At 47.6% G+C, this 27,958-nt stretch overlaps 1 protein-coding gene across 3 annotated transcripts in view; it reads left to right on the forward strand.

The window, feature by feature from the left end:
- The window catches only part of TEP1 (telomerase associated protein 1), a 1,055,001-nt gene that overhangs the window by 889,430 nt on the left and 137,613 nt on the right, over nucleotides 1-27,958 (forward strand). For all 3 annotated transcript variants that reach the window (XM_069244315.1, XM_069244314.1, XM_069244316.1), the window contains one exon: nucleotides 15,384-15,516. In XM_069244315.1, coding sequence (XP_069100416.1) covers nucleotides 15,384-15,516 — 133 coding nt within the window. The remainder of the gene's footprint in view (nucleotides 1-15,383; nucleotides 15,517-27,958) is intronic.

The raw sequence follows: 27,958 nt of genomic DNA on the forward strand, positions 1-27,958 counted from the left end.
GCCTGTATAGTATGCTTATGTGTGGTGGATGTGTGTGGTGTGGATGTCTGAGAATGTTTGAGTGTTTTGGGAGGAGGGGGAGTGGACACAGTGGGAGAAAACAGGCTGCCAATGTAGATGGATGTTGTGTGGGTGTCTGCAGGTCCGATGAGTGTGCTGCGAGTGTCTGTAAATGTAGTCGTGGTGAGTGCAGGTGTGGTGTCAGGGGTGCATGTCTGGATGTCAGATGTTGTGGTGACTGCAGGAATGGGGGCAGCAGCAGTGACTGAGGGTGCAGTGCATGTTGGTGTGCATGGTGAGGTGACAGACAGGGTGGCGGGAGAGTCTGACACACCGGGGTAAGTGGATGTTGTTGTGTGTGATTTTGTATGTTGGGTGTGTGCATGCCTGTGGTGGGAAGTGGGGTGTTTGTGTTTTTCAATGTGCTTCTTGTGTGTTGATCTGTGTGCATGGCTGTCTGTATGTGTGCTTGGGATGGGTGAAGGGAGTGGAGTGCTGGAAGAGGTAGAGGTGGTGGGAGGGGGAACGGAAAGACCAGGGGCACTGGCTACCGTCAAAGAGGAGGCCAGAGCCTGAAAAGATCTCTGTAGGCCAGACATGGCACCGTGAATGCCTTCCAGGTATGCATTGCATTGATGCATCTGGGATACTATCCCCTTGATGGCATTCACAATGGTTGTCTGCCCTACAGAGATGGTTCTCAGGAAGTCAATAGCCTCCTCCATGAGGGCAGCAGGGCTGACTGGGGCAGGGGATGAGGTGCCTGGGGCGAAGGAGACGCCCACCCTCCTGGGTTAGTGGGCATGGGCAACTCGGTGGGGAGCAACTGGGAGGGCGGTGATAGTATGGGGGTGGCAGAAAATGGCAAAGAATGGGTGGGCCCAGTAGGGTCCGCCACCACCAGAGAGCTGCCATCGGAGGAGGTATCAGAGTCACTACCTCCAGTGGTAGTCGCCTCTCTTGCGGTACTCCCCTCGCCCTCCAACCCACTGGTCCCCTTGGCGTCTGTCGACCCTCCTTGGAACCATGGGCTGCTGCATCCCCACTCGCCGTTGCCTCAGCTCCCTTGCCAGATGATGCTAATGTGCACAAGGACACTAGCACAGGGGTGGGGAAACGAAACAAGGGAGAACTATGTCAAACTCAGAATATATGTAAAGTTTGGCCCACACACACTCCCACCCAGGTCAGGCACGTACCGTCAGCAGAAACAACATACGTTATGAATGTGCCCCTGACTAGTGGGCATGACCCCAGAATACACCAAATAACCCTCATAAAACACGAACCTGATACACTGTGTGAAGTACACCCAAGAGAGACCATGCCCAGCCAATGCACTTACAAGTCCATAAAGCCACAATGAATACAAGATGATAGAAAAGGGACCCCTCATAGGCATATATAGCTCTTCCAAAACTAGCTCTTACACCATCCCAAGGACTTGGAGGGGGCAGGACTGCAGGGACACACCTGTCTAAGTGCCTGACACTACAATGCCTACATCCCACAGCACCCAAATTCATCCGTCAAAGTGGTATCACAACGGTGTTGCTACTCACCCCCTTGTGGCTGCTGTGCTGCCTTCAAGTGCCCATCCAGATCTGGATAGGCCACTGCCAGTATGCGGGCCATTGGGGGGGTCAGGGTCCGACGGGCACCCCTTCCTCGTTGGCAGGCCTTCCCCAGCTGGGCCTCTCCGGTCTTTCTGGCCCAGCTCCTCCGGTCCTCCCACGGCTTCCTGCAGTGGTGCTTCGCCGATTGTAGACCCCCAGGGTCCCCACTTACTTGGCGATGGCTTGCCACAGGCCTTTCTTTTGATGGGTGCTGACCTGCATGGGACACACAGAGCAAAGAAACACACATCAGTATGTGTGCACCGTATACAAATGCCAATGAAACAGCCATTGTTGACATGCATTTGTCAGGCAGAATGTGCCAGACAAACAACGGCTGGGCAGTCACACATTGAACACACATGCATACAGGCATCCGCCACAATCACACACATCTACAGATGACAGATGGCAACTCACCTGCTCCTCTGGTCGCCCATACAACTTTGCATACAGGGGTAGGTTTCTGTCCACCAGCTTCTCCAGCTCCTCCGCTGTGAAGGACAGGGCCCGTTCCCCTGTAACAGGCGCCATCTCAGGAACCAGAGTCAGAACACAGCAGCACACGCAGTGGAGTACTACCCTTCACGTGAATCATGAGTCAAGTGTCAAGGGTTTGTTAAAATGGCGTAGGTACCATGGGGTGTGCTTCGTCACCGCCGGCGGCGATCATGATTGGCCAAGGTTCACCATTGACAACCATGTAATCCAATGGTCAGGTGCACGGCGGTGAACACCGCCTTCCGCCATGACGACTAACGCCAGCGGAATGAAGTCACTTCCACTCTATCATACCTGGATGGCAGGAGGCTGCCATTTTGCTACCACCACGTCTCCATAGCCTGGCCAGGGGCCTCATCCAGGGCCCCAATCTCTCTCCCCTTCGTCGCTTGCTGACATGATTCTATAATCCTCATATGTACCCATCTTTGGAATTGTGTCCACACTGTGATACCAATATGACAGAGTAACCTCAGCTCACATTTGCCTAACGATGTACCTCATTCTTTCCGTTTGTGTGCGTTACCTACGTGACGCATTTTGAAAAGCACAGTGACATGGGATGCAAGTGTATGTTGACACTCAGAATGTGTTCTTTCCTCCCCCATAAGTACAGACCCATGTGACGAGGGAGGGCTCCATCTGTATACAGACCCCTGGTAGATCTGGACACTATGGAGGAATGTCACATCATTATCACCTACAGATTCAATAGAGCTACAATCCATGACCTCTGTGCATTAATGGATCCTGTTCTGAAACTGGCAAATTAAAATCAGCATGCCATCCCTACATCTGTGCAAGTGCTATCTATGCTCCATTTCTTGGCTACGGGCTCATTTCAGGTGACAGTGGGCATGGGTGCAGGGGTCTCACAATCAATGTTCAGCCACATCCTGTCCAAGTTCCTGGATGCCTGCGTTCAACACTTGCAAACTTATGTCCAGTTTCCCCAAAGGGCTGAACTCTCCGCCATCAAATTGGGATTCTATGCCTTCGCTAATATCTCCCATGTGATAGGTGCCATTGATGGAACCCACGTAGGTCTCATACCCCCCTGGATGAATGAACAGGTGTGTAGGAATTGTAAGAACTATCACTCCATGAATGTATAATTGGTGTGTATTGCTGATCAGTACATATCACATGTCAATGCCAGGTTCCCTGGTTCAGTCCATGATTCATTTGTCCTGAGAAACAGCAGTGTGCCACACATGATGGAACAACTACAAGGGGCCAGAGGTTAGCTCATAGGTGAGTGTGTATGACACTGGACCAGTACATAGCTGACAGCCAGGCTATATACAAATAAAGGCAGGTTGTTAAAGTCCTCTTTTGCTCACTTTTGCTGGTGATTGTGGCTACCCCAACTTGCAATGGCTCCTGACCCCTATGAGGAATCCCAGGACAGATGCAGAGAGGAATTATAATGAGGCCCATGGATGTACTAGGAGGGTGATTAAGCGCATTATAGGTCTCCCGAAGGCTAGATTTCATTGTCTCCATCTCTCTGGGGGATCAATGTGCTATGTCCCTGACAAGTTGTGTAAGATAGTGGTGGCATGCTGCACAACTTGGCTGTTGGGAAAGTTATCCCACTTCTCGAAGAGGAGGGTGCTGGTCAACCAGCTCTGCAGACTCATAGAGGGGATGAGAGTGATGGTGAGGAAGAAGAGGGGGAAGATCTCAACTCCAGGACCCAGCTAATCCAGCTATACTTCCAGTGACTCTAAGATACTGTTCAATGATGCTGATATCTTCACTGCATAGTTACAGTCTGACTCATGTAATAAGTACTTTGGTGTCTTTTGTCAGTGACAGTGCTCACTGATGACTGAAGTGGCATGTGCCAGGGAACCCAATATTAGATACAATGTGACATACTTGAGACACTACAGTGCGTTGGATCCCCTCCTGCAACAAAGGTGTGATTATGATAGTAACTGGCTAATGCATACACAATCACAATTCATATCTCATATTGACGATGGACATACCATTTAAGTGTATAGGTGTATTTATTAAATGGCACTATATATACATAAGTGTTGGGACAGTGAAAGGGAGTGGGCACATGGTGAAAAAACATGCTCAGGTATATATGCTCAGCTGTTGGTAGCACTGGGTTTTGGTCCATGTGGCCATTGGAAGATAGTGTGATGGCAGTGGCATGTCAACAAGGTAGCTCAGTGGCACACAAGGGAGACAGTTCAGGGCACATTCACTTCCTGGTGCTGGGCTTGGTCTTGGCTGGTGTTTCAGTGGCATATCTGGGTCTGAGGGCACATTTGCGAAGGTGCAGCTGGGTTGCAAGGGTAGGGGTGCTGGTTTCATGGGTGTCCTCTGGCAGTGCCACCTGTCCAGTGGATGCTGAAGATGTAGATGGCAGGGCAGTGTCCTGGCTAAAGGTAGGGACTTGCAGGTGACTGGAGGACTCAGACTGGCTGTGGTACTGGTGCTGCAGCACCCCTGCAATTGAGGCCATGGTGGCATTGAGCTGTTTCCATTGCTCCCTGGCCTCCTGGTGGTGTGCTATCTGCAGCCTCTGATTCTGCTCGAAGGTGGCCAGGATCTGGCCCACCCTGTCCTGGGTATGGTGGTATGCTCCAGGACCTCAGATATCACCTCCTGGGCTGCTGCATCCATCCTTTGGCCACCCCCCTGGGCCACTGATGCCATCCCACTGGCCCTATCCCCCTGTGCCTGTGTCCCTCTACACCGTTCTGGCAGTCCCACTTGCAGTTGGCCCTTCATCATCCTGCCTGTTGGTGGGTTGGGTGTAGACTCTGGCCTCTGTACATGTGGGCCGCAATCCATGGCCGGGAGACACTGGTGTGGGGTCGTTTGGCCAGAGCTGATGATGGTGGCTGAGTGGTAGGGGTGTCAGTGGTATCCTGGGTGGGGCTTCCGGAGGGTGACAGTCCAGGACTGTGTGATGGGCCAGGGAGTTCCTCTATTTCCAGACATCACTCTCCACTCTCCTGAGTGGGGCTTCTGTCTTCAGATGGAGGGCTGGCACTCCTTGACGTCTCCGGCCGGGTGGCATGGGTGGTGGTGGCTGTGTGTGGGGGAATAGACAAGTGGGTGTCAGGTATTTGTTCGGCAATTGCTGCACAGCTCTGCACTATTTGATGATTATATTCCCCTGTTGTGGCATGCAAGGTCACTTCGTGTACATTTTATTGCATTTTATGTGGGGGCTGGAGGTGCATTGTGGGGGCTGTAGTGACACAGTGATTCCATGCAGGGGTAGGTGACTGTGCACAGGGGGCTGGATGGAGATCTGATTGTAGGATTGTGAGCATTCAGGGAACTTGGATGTGGGTGTTGTGGACTGGGTAGCGGATGGGGTCCTGGTGGTAGTGAGAGAATGGGGTTGTACATGCATTACAGGTGTGGTTGATATGAAGAAATTGTAGTTGACTTACCCAAGTCCAGTCCTCCGGTGGGTCCGGTGAGACCCTCAGGATGCAGGATTGCCAGGACCTTCTTCTCCCAGTCGGTGTAGGTGGGGGACCACCACCAACCTTCTGTATGGTGATGTTGTGCCTGGATGCCATTAACCGAACCTTCCCGCGCAGGTCTTTCCATCTCTTCCAGATGTCGTCCCTTGTGCGTGGATTGTTTCCCACTGCGTTGACCTTGTTGACTATCCGCTGCCATAGCTCCATCTTCCTGGCCACAGGTGTCTGCTGCACCTGTGCCCCGAATAGTTGTGGCTCGACCCTGAGTATTTCGTCCACCGTGGTCCTTAGCTCCCTGTCTGTGAAGCGGGGGTGCTTAGGGGATGCCGTGGTGGGTATTGTGGGTGGTGTGTTATAGGTGTAAGGGTGAGGGTGCTGTTGTGTGGTTGTGTGTGTGGCTTGGGACTTGTGTGATGTTGAGTTCAGTGTATGTGTGTTGTGTTGTCAATATCTGTCGTGCCATTGGCGTTGCAAAGGAGTATGGGATGTGTATCTGAGTGTTTTATAATGTTGTGGATGTGTGACAGGTGTGTGGGTTTCAAACTTGCCAATGTGTGCATTTTTTGTTGGTGGGTCCCATTACTGTCTGCGGCGGTCCGTACCGCCAATGGTCGTTCGGCATTCACTGTCTGCCAAGCTGATTTGTGCATCATTATTTGGTGGGCGGAGGATTTGTCTGCATGACGGTGGCGGGGTGAGGTGTACTGCATTTCTGCCGTCGTTGACCCTGGCGGTGGGTGGAGGTTGCAGGATTTTTGGAGATTTGTGTTTTTGGCATCATTATTCGGCGGTGTGCAGTCCACCGCCACTGGCGGTCTTCTGTTCACTGTTGGCACAGCGGTCGGCAGTGATTACCGCCAAGTTCATAATGGGGGCGTATATCTAGCTGCAGATTCCTTACATCTACCTATGCATCCCCGCTCTGCTGACCGATTTATAGGGTTAGGGTTAATCCCTTATAGGGCCCTAGTTTGGACACACGTTTGTCAAGTTCACTTCATGGCTCTGTACTGTTGGCGTGGAAAGTCGTGGGTATCACTTCCGGCTCCAACGACGACGTGCACAACCGAACAAAGCCACCTGATGTGACGCAGGGGTACTGCCCATGCAAAAGTTTCCGATCCAGTCTGATGCCTGAGAAATTCAAAGATAAGGAATCTGCTGTTAGATATAGGCCCTCATTCCGACCCTGGCGGTTTGAAACCGCCAGGGTGGAGGGCAACGGAAGCACCGCCAACAGGCTGGCGGTGCTTCCAGGGCTATTCTGACCGCGGCGGTAAAGCCGCGGTCAGAAAAGGGGAACCGGCGGTTTCCCGCCGGTTTTCCCCTGGCCCAGGGAATCCTCCATGCTAACGCTGCTTGCAGCGCCGCCATGGGGACTCCGAACCCCTTCCCGCCAGCCTGTTCCTGGCGGTAAAATCCGCCAGGAACAGGATGGCGGGAACGGGTGTTGTGGGGCCCCTGGGGGACCCACCATGATTTTCACTGTCTGCTATGCAGACAGTAAAAATCGCGACGGGTGCTACTGCACCCGTCGCACCCCTGCAACTACGCCGGCTCCATTCGGACTCGGAATGAGCCCCATAGTCTCTACCAGATAATGCATTACCGAAGGTAAGTAACTTGTTCTTCTGGTACAGAGACTGTCTGACATCAGATTTCTCACCTACAATCCCACCTTCCCATTCTGTAGAATGGACTCATACAGAACAGAGGTAATAAGAAGCCAATATTTAAATTCTGCACACTGTCCTTTACTTGTTTCTTGAGGCTCCTTGTCTGTTGGCACCAACATAGTACAGAAAGAAACTGATGCCAATGCGTGCAGGTGGTGTGTTTGTACTTAACAACATCATACCTGCATGAAACAGAGAGACACCACACAGTACAATGCCACACAAGCCACCTGTTGATACTGGAAGGAATTGCCATGTAAAAGTTTCCAGATCCTGTCTGATGCTTGGGGATATTCAAAAGGTGAGGAATCTGCAGTTAGATAGTATCTACCAGAAAAGTTGTTACCAACATTAAGGAACTTGTTCTTTAATTTTATTTCAGGATGCAGAGACCATGGGGCAAGATGTACAAAGTGTTTTGCATGGTGCAAACAGCTAATTACGCTGTTTGCGCCATGCAAAACGCGCATCACGATGCTCATTCCCATTTTGCGAGTCGGTAACCTTTAAAAAAACTGCTTTATTAAAAAGCAGTCACAGACATGGTGGTCTGCTGTCTCCAGCAGGCCACCATCCATGTGAGTGCAGCAAATCGCAAGGGGGTTGCAAATTGCGACCCCCTTGCGATTCGCAGATGGTGTCAGGGACGCGCAATTTGCGAGTCGCAAACCCATTTCTTAGTACATCTAGCCCCATGTCCCTGAGTCTTGTAATGGCTGCCACAACATAATGTTCGTTTTCTCGCCAGCGAATAAGGATTGATTAGTCCCCTTCAGAGTGGCCAATTAGAGCACCAAGCGACTCTTTAAATGCGAATTTCTCAAAGGAACGTATTTGCACCGAATAACTAAAAGAAAATACCCTTACCGAGTAAAATTCTAACTTTTCACCTTTGGTTTAATTCTATTCAGCCTTGCTTTATGTATAGCTTTCCAAAACGTTTGGGGACCTCCATTTTTCTTATCACCCACTTGATGTGTCAGCTCAACTCTTTCCAAGAAAGAGTTGAGGTGGATGATTTAAAAAAAAAAACGCTCTTCCTATGAGAACTCTGACCTAACTATAACTACACAGTAGCAACTGCTACTGTGATATATATGATATATATGTATATATATTTAAAGTGAAAAGTACACCGTTTTGATTCACTTATGGTTGTGTCGTCAGGGCATGGGGAGAAACACTATCATTAAAAATTATTAATCTTAACAGATGCAAATGGCGTGCTATAATCTTACGTATTAATTTACAACAAGCATAGAAGAAAAAAAAATTCTAATCTGAAAAGCTTTATATTTTTACATGGTGTTTGCAGTGTCATTTGCATGCCAAATCTTTTGATGGTGCAGCCTGTGCTTTTTCTCTTGGAGCTTAGCCAGACCAATGTCTCAGCACTGGCTTGGCTTTCCCAGGGTGTTAGCATATGTTGATAACCCCCTCTGTCCCTTAGAAGTGATATAATGTTAGCCAGCCAGCTTCTCACATATTGATAAACAGACTCTCTTCTTCATTATCTAACAGCCATGACGTTGCAGTGAACACATGCAGGCACCAACAATGCATACCATGCATGGATGACACAGCAAAGCTTAAATAATGATGTTCCTACAGTCAGATGGAGGTTTCACATGGGTAATTAACCACAAGGCTATAGGAGGATTGAATCAAGTACTCGGTATAGACAGGGTTTGGGAGAGATGGCATCAGTTGAGTTGCAGTAGTGTGGCTGAGGAGAATATAAATAAGAGAGGCACTAGACATTGACATTGACATTGGCAGTCACTCTTTACCCCATACAGGGTTAACGTTAGAGGCAGGGTTTGTGAGCCGGGGAAACTTTGGTGGGGTAGGGCGGTGAGTGTACTTGCAGAAATGGGACTGATGGAATCTGGCTTTACCATAGTGTCAGGACCATAAAATGTGCAAAGCACGCAATGCCTAAATGCCTGCTAAAATCCTGGGAGATGGCTATAGTCGAATACATTGTGATAGCCTTGGTCCAATGACTGTCTGGGACATACAAAGCAGCCTTCAAATAGAGTTACATCACAGGAGAAACTGTAGATGTGCGTGTGTATCAGCCTGTTAGAGTTCTTCGAACTGATTGGGATTGCATTGTTTTGACGTGCTACAAGTTTGATACAGTCCTGTGCACATACCAGGCAAAAACATTCTCTGGCACCGCATGTATGTTTGTGAAAAAACAAGTCTTGTAGTACTGATCGAGGAAAGGTTGTTTCAATAAGGTATTGCTTTCTGGGACGATTATCTGTATAGCTCCCCCCTAGCAAGATACAATGCTACAAAGATAGATTTTAGTTGCCTTTGCAGATAGACTTATAGAACACTTTGAAGGTAGAGAGGGGCACAGGATGCAGTCTTGGGTATTCCACTTGTTAGTGTAATTTCTGGATAAGATCACAATTCAGGTAAAAGCTCTTGCTTTCTTTAAGAGCAGCACTAATAAACAAGCTCATCAAATTTTGATGGTAACACAAGCTGCTATGCCAACTTTTCAGACAGTTTTGTCTAATAGTAATTCCTGTTATATACAGCACTAAGAAACAGTGATAAAACACTTTGGCCCTCATTACAAACCTGGCTGTCGGTGTTAAAGCGGCGTTAATACCGCCAACAGGCCGGCGGTAAAAAAATGAGATTTTGTCCCTGGCGGTAACCGCCATCAAAGACCGCCACTTTAACACACCAACCGCCAGGCTGGTAACGGCCGCTGGGCTGGAGACTTCGGTCTCCAGCCCGGCGGTCGTCACAATCCCACCCTCAGGATTACGACCCGGCCTACCGCCATGGTTTTCGTGCCAAACTTACCTCCACAAAAACCATGGCGGTAGGCATTATCAGTGCCAGGGAATCCCTTCCCTGGCACTGATAGGGGTTTCTTCTGCCTCCCTCCCCCTCCTCCAGAGTTCTCCCCCACCCTCCCCTACCCTCTCCTGCCCCCGCACATATACACACCAACACGCGCACCCATTTACACACATGCACACACGCATACCCACCACCACCCACGCATGCACACATACATACCTACGCACCGCAACACACACCAACATACCTTGTCACACACATGCATTCACAACACTCACAATCACTCATTCACGCACGCATTCAACACGACTCACACCTCCATACACGCATTCCAAAACATACGCCCCCCCTCCCACATACACACAACACCCCCGTCTCCTGTCAGAGAACCAGACTTACCTGCTTGCAGGGGATCCTCCGACTGGAGATGGTCCGTGGCGCTGCTGTCAGTAGCAGCGTCCGCCAGAAAAACACTGCCAGGCCGTAATATTGGTCATGATACGGTCGGCGGTGTTTTGCTGGCGTGGCGGTGCTGCTGTCAGCAGCACCGCCTTACTGCCGCCTGCCGTCATGACCGTCGGCGGTGTTCCGCCAGCATTCTGGCGGTATACCGTCGGCAGTCATGATACGCGTAGATGGCTGGTAGCCACGGCGGCAGTATGTTGGTGGCCGTCACCGTGGCGGTAGGCGGTAGTTACCACCAATGCTGTAATAAGGGCCTATATTTAGTCCTCCATTTAACATGTTATGGTTTTGCTCCAAACTGACTGAAAACTTTGAAACAGGATAGCTTGCATCTTCACTGATAGTATTTACACATGGTCATAACATGGCTGCAAACCATACACCTCACTTGGTTGCAATGTATATGGCGGCTAGCAGCTCCTCTGTGAAATCCATGTATTCCTTTAATCTATCGAAATAAATGTTCCTCTGGGTGTAGGCAATTCCAAGGTTCTTGGAACTCGCTGTGCATGGCTAGGTAGACTGGCAAATTTGCAGCATTCCTTCATTCTCCTGACCAAAACTCTTTATTCAAACATCTACTGGTTTATTGTCTTCAAGTCACCTTTCCACCCAAGGTGTTTCTTTCACAAACCATGAAAATGAACTTGATCCTAACAGTTTTCCTCTTTCAGGTTTATACACTGTTTGCTCTTGAAACTTTGCAGTATTAAGACAGTTTTCTTGATAGCCAATACTTCAGCTTGTATAGTGCAGAGAGGTACATTACACCAAGCCCCGTAATCGTTGTTTTTGCCTTGGATATTGTGTTGCAAGTTATTTTTTTTATTTTTATTGCGTTTTACTTAGGCATATTAAAGACATGTTCAAAGCAGGTCAGCAACATTTGCACTAGTATTACGTATCGTTGATCACGTCTAGACATGCTACTAAGGGCAGTATTCACTTCATGGTCATTCACTGTTTGTCTGCATGCTTATGCTTGGTATTTGTCGACTCTTCTTCCCTTGGTCCATAGTGGTTTCTCCACTTACCCATATCCTCTTGAATGTATTAAGGGCTAGCTCTGCTTTCATAGGCCACCAGTTTCTGCCTCTGTACACATATCCATTCCCACTTGCCAGTTCCCCTTTGTTGGTGTTTGCTGACAACCCCACTGCTTTGCAGTTTCTCTTTTGGCTACGACAAAGTCCAGTGCACAGAACATGAGTTTGTTTTGGCTTGTTTACATCATTGGCAATACCCAATATCAAAAACTGGGGTACAAGCACACTTTCACAATCTAATATTTATGTTCACTTATTATTTACCTCCATTATATTTGTGGCCTGTAGCACCATCAAATTGTATGTATGAGTTTGCCTTTCTCCACATCACATTTCACACACATGGGTGTTTCGGTCCATCCCTTTTTTATACAGCCTACCTTTGTTATAGTATGCTCTATGTACAATTAACAGCTAGCTTTCCCCTATTACCGCTTCTCTCAGGTCCATTAATGCTGCCCCCCACTCAGCATCCTCTAATGTTCCAAGGTCCTCTTCCCACATCTTTCTTGACTTCTGCAGACAGCCTGGCATATTGTTTATAAGGGTTTTAAGTATGGTTGACCTTGCCCCTTTCCCCAAATCCCCTAACGATATCTGGTTTTCCAACAGAACGTTTTCTAGTATTTATGGCCAGACAACAGCTTCCACATGCATGGCATGCCTGAGCTGTGTGCAATTAAAAGCCATAGTATGTGGCATCATATATTCTTCTTCATGTTGTGCCCCTCTATTATAAATCCCAATCAGTAGGTCCCTCTAAGGTCCCATATTTGAAATCCATTGGGCTTGTGGACCTATTTCATTTTCTCCATCCATAATAGAGTTTAGTTTGTAATCCTACTCTTCCATTCCAGGCAACTTGTTGAACTATCCCAGGCAGCTAGGGTCACTTCTGTTGGTGCTAATACATTATTTCTCCCTTTACTCCCGGTGATATAATGCAGGTATGTTAGTGTTTCCATTGAATAGCTACTTATACCTGTTGCATGGTAATTTCACGGAGCATATCAGATTGGGCTGTTCCCCCTTTACATGTGGATCAGCACAATTATTTTATCCCGGGGGTACCTCCATCCGAGAACAAAGACCATAATTTTCTATCTAGTCAAAGTAAAACTGTTTCTAGGATTGGGAACTGGGTGGTTGTATACAGCAGTTTGACAAGCAAGATGATCATTTTGAAGACTGCCCTTCTTAGTATTGTATATTGAGGGGTTTGCCACCAACATGCATCTGTGTTGAACTTATTTAGTCCTTTCAAGTTACACATCCTTTTTGGTGTTGTATTTATTCCTATGTACCTTATTGTAACTTCTGTTGCTTTTATTCTACAAAGCAATTCTCCTCCAAAGCCCCAGTTAGTAATTTTAGGTATGACTGATTTTCCCCAGTTTATTTTATATCTTGCGTAACTTTTTAATTTTTCAAATAAGGAGAATATTCTCATTATAATTACAATCGGATTTGCTACCTAGAGGATGACATTGTCTGCATATAATTAGATTTTCTTCCTGGTGTATCAGTTTCAATGGTGAACCCCTCAATATCCCTGCTTTGCCTGATCCATCGTGTCAGTGGTGAGGTGCACAATGTGAAAAGCAAAAGGGAGAGTGGGCACCACTACCTGGTTCCTCACTCAAGGGCAAATGATGATCATATTATCCTATTAACTCTAACTATCACAGTCAGTGTCTGATACAAAAGAGCTACCCAGTTACAAAAGTATGGACTAAATCCAAATTGCTTCAGAGTTAAGCAAAAGGTAAGAGTTGTGGATGAAATAAAATGCTTTTTTTTGTTGCTAATGATATTATTGCAGGGGTTCTCTTATATTGTTTTTTATATCTAGCCACATATGCACTCTCTAGAGGGTAACCCTGGTGGAGTGTTCTAGCATGAATCCTGATTGGACTTTATGGATAAGGGAGGTTACGAGTCCTAATAACATTTTTGTTAATATCTTGAGTATGATTTTTTCTCCCGATTTAATAATCATGTTGGGTGATAAAAGGCAGAGTCCCCAGCTCTTGGGCTTCTTTGAACATGTTCAATAATTATAGACCTACTGAGGACAGTCCCTTATAGACCTCTACTGGGAACCTATTTCGGTATAGGGTTTTACCAATATGCATGTGTTTAATGGCTTGCAAGACGTGTGCGGTCACTTTCCAAGCTTTCTGTTCCCCTTACCTACGATAAGAGTATCTAGGTTGTGGAGAAGAGTTTTAATCTCCTCCTCTCCATTCATGTGTGTAATTTTAAATAAACACTATAGTAAGTTGGAAATGTTTGTGCTATTTCTTAATCTGTTGTATCCACCCAGTTTCATTATCTCTCCTGCCCACTTAGTTTCTTCTTGTCTTTGGTTAAGTCAAGCTAAGAGGGATCCTGCTTTGTCTCCACACCATATAGTTTTGTTTGCACAGCCACATAGTGTGGTTTTGCTGTATTGTGCCCTTCATTTTGAGATTCTTTCTTGCCTAACTTGTGTCTAATGTATTCTATGGTTGGATCAGCTAATAGGGTTCTCTCTAACTTCAGCATTGTATTCTTGAGAGCTCAAGTTTATTCTTTTTCTTTTGTGCTGTAATATTTTGCATCCTGTCTGTGAGTATTGTCTTGTACACCTTCCATAACAGTGCAGAGGCATAGACTGATTCTGCATTGACTTTGAAATGTAAGGTCGAATCTGCATGAATTCCAGTTATGTCTCTCTTTCTGTTACTTTCCCCTGCTACTACTACCAAGTGAGTGTACATCCTGCCAGATTGTCCGTTTTTTGCAGAGGATTGAATGCTCCTGCTAGTATGAATATATTCTCAAGTCGCAAGGGCTCTGTGTGAGCCACAGGACCTTGGCTCTAACATGTTGGCATAGGTGTGCATGTACTATGTTGCATCTTAAACCTTAGTTTTCGACCATTGTAATTTCTGAGTTCCACAAATCACTAAATAATTTTCCTAGAGTGTTTCTTCCTTCTGCCCCTTCTGGGGGCCCAATACAGTTCAGCTTGAAACAGCCCCTCCACCACCACCTTTCTCCACCCCCTGGAGGCTGCAGTGCCACATCCATTTATAATTCTGCAGGGACCAGCTGAACTCTGAGGGCCCCTGTAGAAATGAGGAATTACCAGTGGAATCAGAATCATCTTGCCCATTTCTTGCTGTAATTTATTGTTTCCCCTGTACTTCACACATCCATTTTGTCTGCTTTCAGCAGGCCCGGTGTCCGGATAAAACCCTGCTAATGTGCATTGTTCATGCGCTATTTGTAATCCCGATATGGCTTGTGATGAAGATGTAATTTGGATGAGTATTTACAGACTGAAACCATCTAGGGTTCTCACTGTTTATGTTACCAGGAATACATCTGGGACAATCAGAATATTTTTTTTCCTAGGGTGCAAAAAGGAACAATCAGCCACACAGCAGACAGTTTCCAGGTGAATGGTTACCTACATCAATCTCTGTTAGGAGTTGTCCACAAAAGACCCTGCAAATAACATTTGTGCTCCTTTGTGAAGGAGTTTGGATACAGTGTCAGAGGCTGCTATTGCTGATAACCCTCTAAGGCAACTTGGCCCTCAGTTCACTCTTTCAACAAATATCCAATGGGAGCTGTCTGACGCCCATAACTAGAATTGAAGATTTTGTTTTTGCTTCAGTATGACTCCTGGAGATATTCCTTTAGATGTTGAATGTGTAGAGCTTCTAAGGAAGTAACTTGTGTTTTTACTTCTTGTATTACTCCTTTAATCAATTTCTCTTGGACCTGTTTTCCTAGGTGGAGAAACTGCAGAGTCATGCAGGACATACTGGATCAATCCGTGGAGCCTCCGCCACCAAGGATAGCCCATTCTTCCTCACTGTGGCTGAGGACCATTCCCTTAGACTCTGGGAGGCACCTCTACAGAAAGGTATGTGAGCTGAGTGCTGAGGAAAGGTTCCACAGAACATTATTTGTACTTTTACTTTGGTGAGTGCGAGACCCAGCTGCACGTTGCCTGGTTAAAGTGCAGTGTTATATCATCTTGTGAATGTGGGTATTGAGCATGACCAGTAAATCCTGGGTTTTCTACAAGTAGTCTACATTCTTGTTTAGTCAGGATATACTGTGAAATGTGCTGGCCTCTGTGCCCTCCTTCTTTACTATACAAACAGGCAGAAACATTTGCTCCCATTTCAGGGCCATTATGTAGTGTCCTGCTGCAATCTACCCATTTTTTGTAGTACAGCGAATTACAGTAAACCAATTTCCATCCAAATACATCAGGTTTACGCGGGGCTATTCTAGAAAGGGGAATGCATAGACTTTAGAGGGGACACTTATCTAAACAATAGTCTAATGCTATCTCCCCATGTTTCTCCACATGTTCCCTTTATGACTAAGGTGATCAATGCCAGGTTCTTATGTTCCTGAATGCTACAATTCAGTATACTGCACCAGATGTTCCTGAAACCTTCAGGAGTGAGTCCGATGTGCTAAGATCTTTTGTCCCCATGAATGGGCAGTCATGACCCCCTGGTCAACATTTCTGCTTCTATTGGTCTTATTCTGAAAGGCTAGGGTTAGAGTGTTGGACATGGCCCTTTTTACAGGGTCATCCCCAAACTTTTTGCCTTCCTCCTCCTATTTTTCCGACCTCTTTTTGTTGCCTTTAGGACTGAGCACTTTATCACTGCTGATCAGTGCTAAGGTGCATGTGCTCTCCCTTCTAAACTTGGTATGATTGCCTTACACCAAATTGCCACATTAAATTTACCTGTACGTCCCTTATATTTTGGTATCCCAATACCCAGGGCCTATAAATTAAATGCTACTAGCGAGCCTACAGCGCAGCTTGCGCCACCCACAGAAGTAGCCTTTCAAACCTTCTCAGGCCTGCCACCGCAGGGCCTGCGTGCAGAGTTTACTGCCACAGAGACCTAGCATCTAAATTGACTTGCTAGGCCTGGAACTCCCCTTTTACTACATATAAGTCACCCCTACAGTAGACCCTAGCTAGCCCTATGGGCAGGATGCTGTGTCTAAAAAAGGGAGGACATATGTCTTTATGTACTACATGTCCAGGTAGTGTCAAACAGACTATTTAGTTTCTCACTACTGTGAGCACTGCTCCTCTCATATGATTGCATTGGAAATGCCCTAACATATGACTAAGTGGTATTGTCTGATCTGTGAGGGGTGACATAGGCATGTTTGGTATGGTTAGAATGATAATGAGAAATGCTGCTTTCTGGTGTAGGTGGATTTTTTATTACCATTCTAGAAATAGCACTTTTAGAAAGTGAGCATTTCTCTGTGCTTTCTGGTATTTTTCAGCTTGACTCGAATCCACGTCTGGGACAGAGTGACAGCTGGGCTTTGTGCATACTTATCAGACAGCCTGAACAGAGGGAAGGTGGAGGTGTCATAAGAGGCAATTAAATCAATCAATCAGCAATTTGTATAGCGCTGCTTATCACCCATGGGGTCTCAAGGTGTTGTCGTATGGGTGCTGATCAGTTAAAGAGCCAGGTCTTGAGGTCCTTCTTGAACTGATTCAGTGAGGAGGCCTGCCTGAAGTGGATTGCTAACGTGTTCCAGGTGGTCTGCGCTGCGAGGTAGGAGAAGGATCTGCCTCCCACTGTGCTCTTCCTGATTCTAGGGGTGGTGACAAGGGCAAGTTGAGAAGATCAGAGTTGTCTGGCGGGGTTGCAGAAAGACAGGCGGTGGTTGATGTAGGCTGGTCCGATATTATGCAGGGCCTTGTAGGCATACGTCAGGAGCTTGAAGGTGATGTGCTTGTTGATGGGGAGCCAGTGCAGGTCTCTAAAGTGGACGGGATGTGGCTGTGGTGTGGGATGTCTAGGATGAGTCTGGATGCTGTGTTGTGGATTCCCTGGAGTCTTGCTTGGATCATCTTCGTGATACCGGCATCGAGAGTGTTGCCGTAGTCAAGTTTGCTGCTGATTATCCTTTTTGCCTCAGTGGGGATCCACTTGAAAATCTTCCTGAGGAGGCAGAGTGTGTGGAAGCATGATGATGAGACGACGTTGCTTGGCGGGTCAAGGACAGCGAGGAGTTCAGGATGCCCAGATTGCGTGTGTGGTTGGTGGGTAGTAGGGCGCTTCCAGGGGCAGCTGGTCACCAGGAGTCGTCCCAAGCGGAGGGAGTGGGGTCCAGGATGATGATCTCTGTCTTGTCCGAATTGAGCTTGAGGCAGCTGTTTTTCATCCAGTTGGTGACCGCTCTTATTCTGTTGTGGAAGTTGCTGTTAGCTGTATATGGTTCGTTGGTGAGAAAGAGAATCAGCTGTGTGTCGTCGGCGTAGGAGACTATGTTGAGGCCGCATTGTCTCACGATTTGGGTGAGCGGAACCATGTAGATATTAAAGAGGGTTAGGCTCAGGGAGGAGTCCTGAGGTACTCCACAGTGCGTTTCTGTTGATTTCGAGATGAAAGGCGGGTGTCTGACTCTTTAGGTCCTTCCGGTCTTGAAGGAGCAGATCCACTCCAAGGCCTTGCCGCAGATGCCGGCGTTGTGAAGTCTGGTGCATAGGGTGGTGTGGGATACGGTCTCGAAAGTGGCAGAGAGGTAGAGCAGGATGAGGGCACCCATGTCTCTGTGCTCCAATATGATGCAATGGTGGTGCTGGCTTGTTTGAAAATGTGGTGAAAGATATCTACTATTGGTAATCAGTTAAAATCAGAGGTAAACTAATGTCTCACAACTGGGCTAATATATTGGTCTGTTTTTGCTGTTAAGCACTACATTGGAGAAGTTATTTTAGACTATCTTTAGTTTTGTATTATGTTAACAAGGGCCTAAATCTTTACATAACTAGCTAATAACAAGGAAAGTGAGACATCCTTTCGCATCTGTGATAAAGGAAAGCCAGATTTAGAATTTCAGACTTGGAATCTCTTTTAAGTGATTGCTTAACATGTCTGGAGATAGCGCTGAAAGAGCTGGCTAACTCTTAAAATTCTTCTGCCGCTACACTTCCTTAAAGCTACTGTTATTTGAAGGGTTGGACTACTCTTATAACTTTCTACACAACTACACATGAAAAACCATTATCAACAAGAGTATCTGACACCTGACTGGGGTTTGCTAAGAGACAATAGTATTCTCAAGTCTGAATAAGGTACACTGTCAGACTTGTTGTCTTCTGCTTGGTCAAGTAAAATGAAGTAACTAATTAACTGTGTAATATAAAAATGTATACTTATAAGATATAGTTATGTTTTATTTTATTTTACTTTGTTTTTCACCTGGATGAAGTAGTTAAATAATGGAAGCACATTGACAGTGGTTACATTTTAAGATTTAAAATATGAAAAGGAACATATACACTTAAAACAAAAATTGTTTTATATTCTTTATGGATTTGGCATTTGCCTCCCTAAATTGAAGTCGATTAGCTACAGCTGTACAACGTTGGTGGTATTGCTATTATTAGAGAGCAAATAAATAAGGTGTCAGAGAATTTAATGAATTTACAGTAACTCCCCTAAAGAAGTATCTTCATATACTGTCTCAATACATAGGTTATCTGTAGTGAAGCTCTTGAGAATAATTTCCGAGGACATTTTTCTGTAGTCATATATAGACTTTTGCAGTTATTTTGATATTTGGTGAGAATGGCAAAGAAATGGATAGCAGTGAATCTGAAAGAGCACATTTGATAGTTATCATAATAAGGTAAATCCACATTGTGACACAAAGACTTATGGCAGACCTCTGAATTGTATTCTGTTTAAGCCAAAAGAAGTCCCTGGGGTAGACAGCCCCACACGATCCTTATATACATTTTTTTTAAATCAATAGTAGCATAGCTGTTGCTGGGCTTACTGAAGACAGTACCACCATTGCACACCTGGCAAACATCACCACTGGACATGATACATTGTTACTATGAATGGGCATTTTATTCTTATTGGTCACATGGTAGGTCTGATAGCCCTCCACTCTACCACACTTTTAATACATAGTTTTGTGATTTCCTTTTTAAACATCTAAAGCAATCTAGTAGAAGAACAGGAGTTAAAATCGACCATGCATCATCATACATTTTCCAAAATACATTTAGGATTACTTTGTGTTCACTTTGACCACAGTGCTTTTAACACATAACAATATTTGTTGACAATCCAACTTAATGCACACTGATATCATATTTATAAAATTGAACGGTCTAACATTTCATTCCGGTGAGGTGTTGGCATACCTAGAGTCCAAAGATGTTATCAAATTTGTGTGGTCTTCTTCGGCTCTTATATACACTTCTTTCCACAGGCATCCCTAAGTCCATATTTCCACACTACGCTTATCTGCCCTCCTCTGCCCAATTTTTGTGCTATATCAGATTAGATTGCTATCAAAACCTAGACGTTGGCAACTTCCTCGCTTCTAGTTCATCCACATTTATTACCATATAACAGGTTTTATTTGAGAAAGACATGGAACCAAGTTAGTATAATCTGATAGAGACTTCTAGCTGCAGCTTCCTTACCTTAGAATTCCCTGGCGTCAGCTTCGAATCCGGAGTTTTTTTCTGAGCAGTACCCTGCGCGTGCGCCGTCGGGCGGCGTCGTTCGGATCCGCGTGCGTTGACCAGCTCCGCGTGCGTCGTCAGCATCGTTGGAGCCGTCTATGATGTCACGGTTGTCTATATAGACGCTGTCTCTGCGTGCGTACGTCAGTTCTTTTCCTTCCGCGCCGGTTAAGTGCAGTTTTGGAAAGAGCTACCCTGCTTCGACGGTTTGTCGATGCTTTTTTGACTGTTTGGAGTCATGTCTTCGAGAAAGACAGGATTCAAGCCGTGTGGTGCGTGTCATCGCACCAGGTCGGTGACGGATCCTCACCGAGTTTGTCTTTGGTGCCTAGAGAAGGACCACGATTCCACCTCGTGCTCCGACTATCGGGCCGTGGCGCCGAAGGCCTTGAGGGAGAGATCCCTTAAGCTTCTTGCGGCCCAACCTTCGTCTTCGATCGGCGCGACTCTGCGGAGGTCCCGGTCCTGCAGTAGGAGGAGGTCGTGACACTGCTCCCGGAGCCCCAAGTCCTCTTCCTCGCATTCGAGGTCTTCCGAAGGTAAGAGGCACAAGAAGAAGTCCAAGCGGACTTCGTCTTCCCCACGCCCGTCGGCCGACGAGGCATCTAGGGAACATCGACGTTACTAATGCAGTTCTGCGGAGCCGTCACCAGGGTCGACTCTGCGTCTTCCCCCCTTTCCGGGGACCGGATCGACCCCCGCTCAGATAAAATAATTCTACAAGGCCATGCATCTCGTTTTTAGGCGGGTTGCACCCTCGGGTGGGTCTTCGGGCCCCGCGGGGTCAGCAGGGGACCTTTCGGTTTCTACGCCGGCGGCTTCAGCCTCGGCGCCGTTGGGGACCCCAGGATCCAATACCGGATCGGGATCTGCGCCGGTCTCTCACAGTCGGCCTCCTTCGGCGCCGGGTCCGACGTCGACGATTCCGCCGCCGACCGGTGGCAGCCCCATCCTTATTCTGGATGAGCCGGAGCGACGTCGTTCGACGCCGACTCCGACTCCGACTTCGACTGAGCCAATTTGGCCCAGATCATTGTCTGAGCATTATTTGGAACAGCCAGATGCAGGAGAGGAATGGGAGGGGTCTGAGGACCCTTTAGAATCTGGATTGCAACAGGACTGGTATGAGGATCTAGGGAAGGCCAGTGGATTGGACATGTCTCCAGATACTGGTATGCTCTCTCCTCCTAATGTGGCTACGGAGGAGGGTGCTTCTTTCGCTATGGTGGTGTGTAGGGCAGCTGAGGTCTTGGACCTAGATTTGCCTATAGTGCCAGTGAGGACAAATATCCTGACAGAAGTGCTTCAGCCGGGGGGTGTCAACATCGGAGCCGTTGTTGACCTTTAATGAGGCTCTTACAGACATCCTTCTCTGTACGTGGTCCAAACCCAGCACAGGGTCTCCTGTGAATAGGACCGTGGGCCGCCACCATAGACCCGCTCCCAGCGACCCTAGTTTCCTGACTCAACACCCCACTCCTGAGAGCTTGGTTGTCCAAGCCTCTACTTCCCGTGGTGCCTTCCCTTCCGCTCCCCCCGGATAGGGAATCCAAGAGGCTGGATCAGCTTGGGAAGAAGATGTTTTCTTCCATTAGCCTGGCATTGAGGTCCCTAAACACCTCTTGACTATTGGGCCGTTATTCCCATACTTTGAGGGATACGGTGGCGCAAGTGCTGCCCCAGGTCCCGTAGGGCGTACGGGACACTCTCACCCAGGCTGTCAAGGATGGGAGAGATGCAGCCAAGTTACGATCCGGTGTGGCTTGGACACGACCGACTTGCTGGGCAGAGTGATTTCATCGTCAGTGGCCCTACGTCACCACGCCTGGCTACGTTCTACTGGTTTTTCAGGGGATGTCTAGTCTAGCTTGATGGACATGCAATTTGATTGCTCTCGCCTTTTTGGCGAAAAGGCAGACTCCGCGCTTGAGAGGTTCAAGGATTCTCGAGCCAATGCCAGATCCTTGGGCCTTTCAGCGCCGGCACGACAGCAGTCTGTCTTTCGCCCCTTTCGAGGCTTCGGAAGGGGTGTGGTACCATGTCAGCCACAGTTTAGCCACCGTCCTCAGGCTTCACAGCATCCCGGAAGTGGACGTGGTCGTGGTACCATCAGACCCAGAGGGTCTGGCCAGAGGTCGGCCGCCACACAGCCCCCCTCCACTGCGCCAAAGCCCTCCTAGTGTAGTTCTGCAGGATCATGTCCGTCCAGTTGGAGGGAGGATTCGTTTTCATCTCCCTCACTAGCTTTCCATCACCACGGACAAGTGGGTCCTGCAGATCATACGGAAGGGCTACTCCCTTCCCTTCCAGTCTTTCCCTCCTTCTATCCCTCCGACAAAGGAATGGCTGATGGAGGACCATCTAGCTTTGCTCCGCGAGGAAGTTATAGCTCTCTTGGCCAAGGGAGCCATAGAAAGAGTCCCGATATCAGAAGTAGGCAGTGGTTGTTATTCCTGCTACTTTCTGATTCCCAAAAAGAACAAAGGCCTTCGCCCTATCTTGGATTTAAGGGAGGTCAATCTCTTCCTCAAGAAGGAGAAATTGAAGATGCTCCCTCTTGCTCAGGTTTTGTCTGCCCTAGACCAAGGAGACTGGATGGTAGCGTTGGATTTGCAGGATGCATATTTCCATTTTCCTGTCCTGCCAGCCCACAGGCGTTACCTGCAGTTCAAGGTGGGCCACGAGCACTTTCAGTTTATCGTGCTTCCTTTCGGTCTCACCAGTGCCCCTCGGGTGTTCGCAAAGGTGATGGTGGTGGTGGCAGCTCATTTGCGCAGGTCAGGGATCTCAGTCTTCCCCTACCTAGACGATTGGCTGTTGAAGGCTCCTATGCCCCAGGCTCTCATCACCCACCTCCAGACGATGGCGGACCTCTTGCATTCGCTGGGGTTCAGTATAAATGTGCTGAAGTCACACCTGACTCCCACTCAGAAGCTCACTTTCATCGGAGCTGTTCTGGACACAGTGCAGTATCGGGCTTATCCTCCCGCTCAGTGGGTTCAGGATATTCAGGTTATGATTGCGATGTTTCGGCCTCTATCCTGGATCTCGGTGAGACAGACTCTGAGGCTGTTAGGACTCATGGCTTCCTGCATCCTGTTGGTCAAGCATGCCAGATGGCGCATGAGGGCTCTGCAGTGGGACCTGAAGTTCCAATGGGCACAGCATCAGGAAAATCTTACCAACGTGGTTCAGATCTCGGAGGGGACTGCAAAAGATCTGCAGTGGTGGTTAGTGAACTGCGAGTTGGTCAAGGGCAGACCCCTCTCCCTTCCCCAACCAGATCTAATGGTAGTGACAGATGCGTCACTTCTGGGATGGGGCGGCCATCTGGGGGAGGTGGAGATCAGAGGTCACTTGTCTCCGGCGGAATCCGGGCTCCACATCAACTTGTTGGAGCTTCCGGCGATCCGGCTAGCATTAAAAGCATTTCTTCCTGTTGTGAAAGGGAAGGTGGCGCAGGTGTTCACAGACAACACTACAGCAATGTGGTACTGCAACAAGCAGGACAGTGTGGGGTCGTGGACCCTTTGTCCAGAGGCTTTACGTCTCTGGACATGGCTGGAACAACAGGGCATGACCCTGGTGGTTCAACACCTGGCAGGTTCTCTGAACGCCAGAGCAGACAAACTCAGCCGAAAATGCTTAGAGGATCACAAATGGTGTCTCCATCCGGAGGTGGCGCCGGGACTCTTTCAGCGGTGGGGAGAGCCTTGGTTAGATCTGTTCGCCTCTGTAGAGAACGTGCAATGTCAGCAGTTTTGCGCGTTTGAGTTTCCAAGGGGGCTATCGCTAGGTGACGCTTTTCGTCGCGAGTGGAGTTCAGGCCTCCTGTACGCCTTTCCGCCTATACCACTTCTGCCCAGAGTTCTTAAGAAAATCAAGAACGACTGGGCCCAAGTAATCCTAGTGGCTCCAGATTGGGCACGGAGAGTTTGGTATCTAGAGCTTCTCAAAATCAGCATCGGTCCTCAAATCAGGCTGCCTCTTTGGGAGGATCTTCTGTCGCAGCAGCAAGGTAAGGTTCTCCACCGGCACCTGTCAACTCTGCGCCTTCATGCGTGGAGATTGAGCGGCCACAGTTGATGGTTTATGACCTCCCTCCCGAGGTCTGTGATGTCATTCTGGCAGCCAGGCGTCCCTCTACTAAGTCGATCTACGCCTGCTGTTGGAAACCTTTTGTTTCGTATTGTTCAGAGAGGTCTATTGATCCTCTTTCTTCTTCTCTGTCTAACATCCTTTTGTTTATTTTGTCTCTCGCCCAGCAGGGTTCCTCTTTGGGGACTCTCAAGGGCTATCTTGCAGCCTTATCGGCTTTTCTTCAGTTGCCTGATCAACCATCTCTGTTTAAATCACCTATAGTACAGAGGTTTTTGAAAGGGCTTGTACATCTATTCCCGCCTGTGCCTTTCGTTATGCCCCAGTGGGATCTTAATTTGGTTCTTACCTTCCTTATGTGTGCTCACTTCGAGCCCTTGCATAACTGTCCTCTTCGACTGCTTACTATTAAGACAGCTTTTTTGGTGGCAATTACATCTGCCAGAAGAGTTAGTGAGCCTCAGGCTTTGTCATCAAAACCGCCGTATCTCACAATCTTTCCTGAAAAAGTGGTTCTCAGAACTCGTGCCTCTTTCTCCCCAAGGTGGTGACCCCTTTCTATCTGGGTCAAAATATCACCCTACCCACCTTCTTTGCACCATTGCATCCCTCTAAGGAAGAGGAGTGTCTCCATCGGCTGGACCCAAAAAGAATGTTATTGTTCTACCTTGACCGCACTAAAGAGTTCCAGGTGGACGACCAACTCTTTGTGGGGTACGTTGGTGCAAAGAAAGGTCGGGCAGTGCAGAAACGATCCATTTCGCGCTGGGTCGTTCTCTGTATAAAAATATGCTACGCTTTGGCGAAGAAGCAGCCTCCCGAGGGCTTTAGAGCTCATTCCACTAGGGGAAAAGCTGCTACCACTGCATTAGCATGTGGCGTACCGGTGGTGGACATTTGTCAGGCTGCAACGTGGGCTTCTTTGCACACGTTTGCAAAACACTACTGTCTGGATAGCCAGGTGAGGAGAGAGGGGCATTTTGCCCAGTCTGTTTTGCAAGACTTTTTTGTGTAAAAATCTCCTGCAGACCCACCGCCATGGGTTATAGCTTGGGTATCTATTCTAAGGTAAGGAAGCTGCAGCTCGAAGTCTCTATCAGATGAACAACTTACTTACCTTCGGTAACGAGGTATCTGGTAGAGACTCTATCTAGCTGCAGATTCCTTACACCCGCCCAAGCCTCCCCGCTCTAGGGACATTTTTCTCATGTAGATATGTATATATTTGTATATATGTATTTATGTGTACATATGTATATTTTTGATCTTGGCATTTTTTTGCCTTTCTTAAAGGCATGAAAGAATTTTTTACTCCAAACAGTTAAAGAGGTGAAATATCTGATAGTTGGTTTTTCCATGACTCTTCGCTTCTGGCGTGGGAAGTTGTGGAAAAGAACTGACGTACGCGCGCCGAGACGGCATCTATATAGACAACCGTGACGTCATAGACGGCTCCAACAACGCTGAAGACGCATGCGGAGCTGGTCGATGCACGCGGATCGGAACGACGACGCCCAACGGCGCGCGCACAGGGTACTGCTCAGACAAAACTCAAGATTCTAAGCTGACGCCAGGGAATTCTAAGGTAAGGAATCTGCAGCTAGATAGAGTCTCTACCAGATACCTCGTTACCGAAGGTAAGTAACTTGTTCTTTAGTGCTTGTCCCTATTTTGCCATCTGAGGTTCTGCATGCTTATCCTGAGATTAGCATTGACCTCAGACTGCAGGTGACATAGGGCCTCATAATGACCCCGGCGGTCACCAGACTGCCAGGGTCGCGGTCGCTGTCGGACCGCGTCTGACCGCGACATTACGACCGTGGCCAAAGTGCCACTGTCAGACCCGTTGACACCACCACATTTTGGCTGTCATACGGCCTGGCGGTGCCAGCGGTCCCAAACCATCAGGGCAGCTCTGCAAGCAGCGCTGCCCCGGGGATTACAACCCCTCTCTCTGCCGACGTTAACATGGCGGTTTCACTGTCATGTAAATGCTGGCATAGATGGGGGCCCAGGGGGGCCCCCGCACTGCCCATACACTTGGCATGGGCAGTGCAGGAGCCCTCAGGGACAGCCCTGTCGCGATTTTCACTGCCTGAATTATGGGCATTGAAAAGCGCAAGGTGTGGGGTCACACCCAAAACACCGCCACATTTTCCGCCGGCTCAGTATGAGCTGGCGTCAATGTTAAGGCCCTGTTCCTCGCTGTGCAGGCCGAAGGAAACACTGTTTTCCCAGCAGGGAACTCTTAATAGGCCCGACGGGGGGAGAAGACCAGCATGGTTGTCTTCCGTGTGAATGAGTTTGGCGGGGGCAACTCATAATGAGGGCCATAGTGATTTTAAAAGTCATCCAAGAATTTAATAGCAAGCAATTTTGGAAAGGTGCAAGGTGAGCTGTTTGAAAATAAGTTAAGAAACACTACGATGGTATTTTGGAAAATGTTAACATTTTCTCAGTATGTAATTGTCTCTGTCCTGCTGGCTTGTAGAAGCATAATTTGGGTTGCAGTCATGGATTCAGTTGAGATATCTCTGTCCATCACTACACAGTTGCTTTGTTTGAGGTTAAAATATCTTGCAGTGAAAACTTGAAGATAGAGTGCTAATAGTTAATTGAATCTAATGTGTCTCTTATACATGTTCATTTTAGGACCGTATCTATACTGGATCCTGATGTCAACCTGTGCCTCCCTCAAAAAGTTAGAGATCATTTATCACTTGGTAGACCCCAGTGAAAAGGGATTTAGGTGTTGGAAATTGAGAATCCAAGGAACCAGCTTTTGTTCCAGATTGTACCAGTACCACTTTTGCATATCCTCCACATTTAGCAGAGCATAATACATATAATCAAAGTACATTATTATAAATTACAATAGGATGTGAAGGTATATCAGTATCTTATTCACTACTGTAGTCTATGCAGATTGCTTGAGTAACCACACTACAAGCAGTGGGACCCATAAGCCCAGAGGACAAGGTATAGAGGGAAGTTGTAGTGTCCCTTCAGTACATGAGGACATAGGTTTCCAGACAGTGATGCATCCATCGTCATGAATTTGGAGCCGTTGGTGAGTCTCATCAGTTTTTTTTCAAATCTCAGAAAAGTGTCTCCTCTAAAATTATAAGCTTTTTTTCTATGCTCAACCTCTTGCCCACCAGTTGTGATGATTAATTTTCATAAAGAGTGCCTGTGGTGTTTGGGGATGAAACATGACACTAAAATGTGTTCCATTTATTTGTTGATGCATGTCAAGGCCATTTGTTGAAAGAATGCCAAAATTGAAGAGGACATTTATGAAGGGTCATTCACGTCTCCCTTTTGAAGAAGGAACACAACAAAAAGCACTAGAAGCTCAGATGATTTTCTGGGCCTAGAGAGGTGAGGGAGAGGTCAGAGTAGAGGCCTTCTGCCTCCACTTTGGAGGTAACACCACTGCTGGAGCTTACACATTTTTCCTAGAAAAGCTCAGGGACACAGGCCTTTAGAGAGTCCTTTCTGGCAGTTTTTGCTAGGGGCTCCACCGTGCCATCTCCTGTCAAGTTGCCAGTAGTCTTGACTTTAGATGTTCCCGAGGTAATGGCTTTTCCCATGGCCCCTTTGACTCCGATCTTGAAGCCAGATTTGGAGACACTCCAATTTAATTCAATAGTGACAGTGAACAGGATGATTGTTTTCTCCTATTAATGCAAATTCACAGGCACAGGCATGTTCGGCTGGT

This window comes from Pleurodeles waltl, chromosome 7 (genome assembly GCF_031143425.1).
Source record: "Pleurodeles waltl isolate 20211129_DDA chromosome 7, aPleWal1.hap1.20221129, whole genome shotgun sequence".
NCBI lineage: Eukaryota > Metazoa > Chordata > Amphibia > Caudata > Salamandridae > Pleurodeles > Pleurodeles waltl.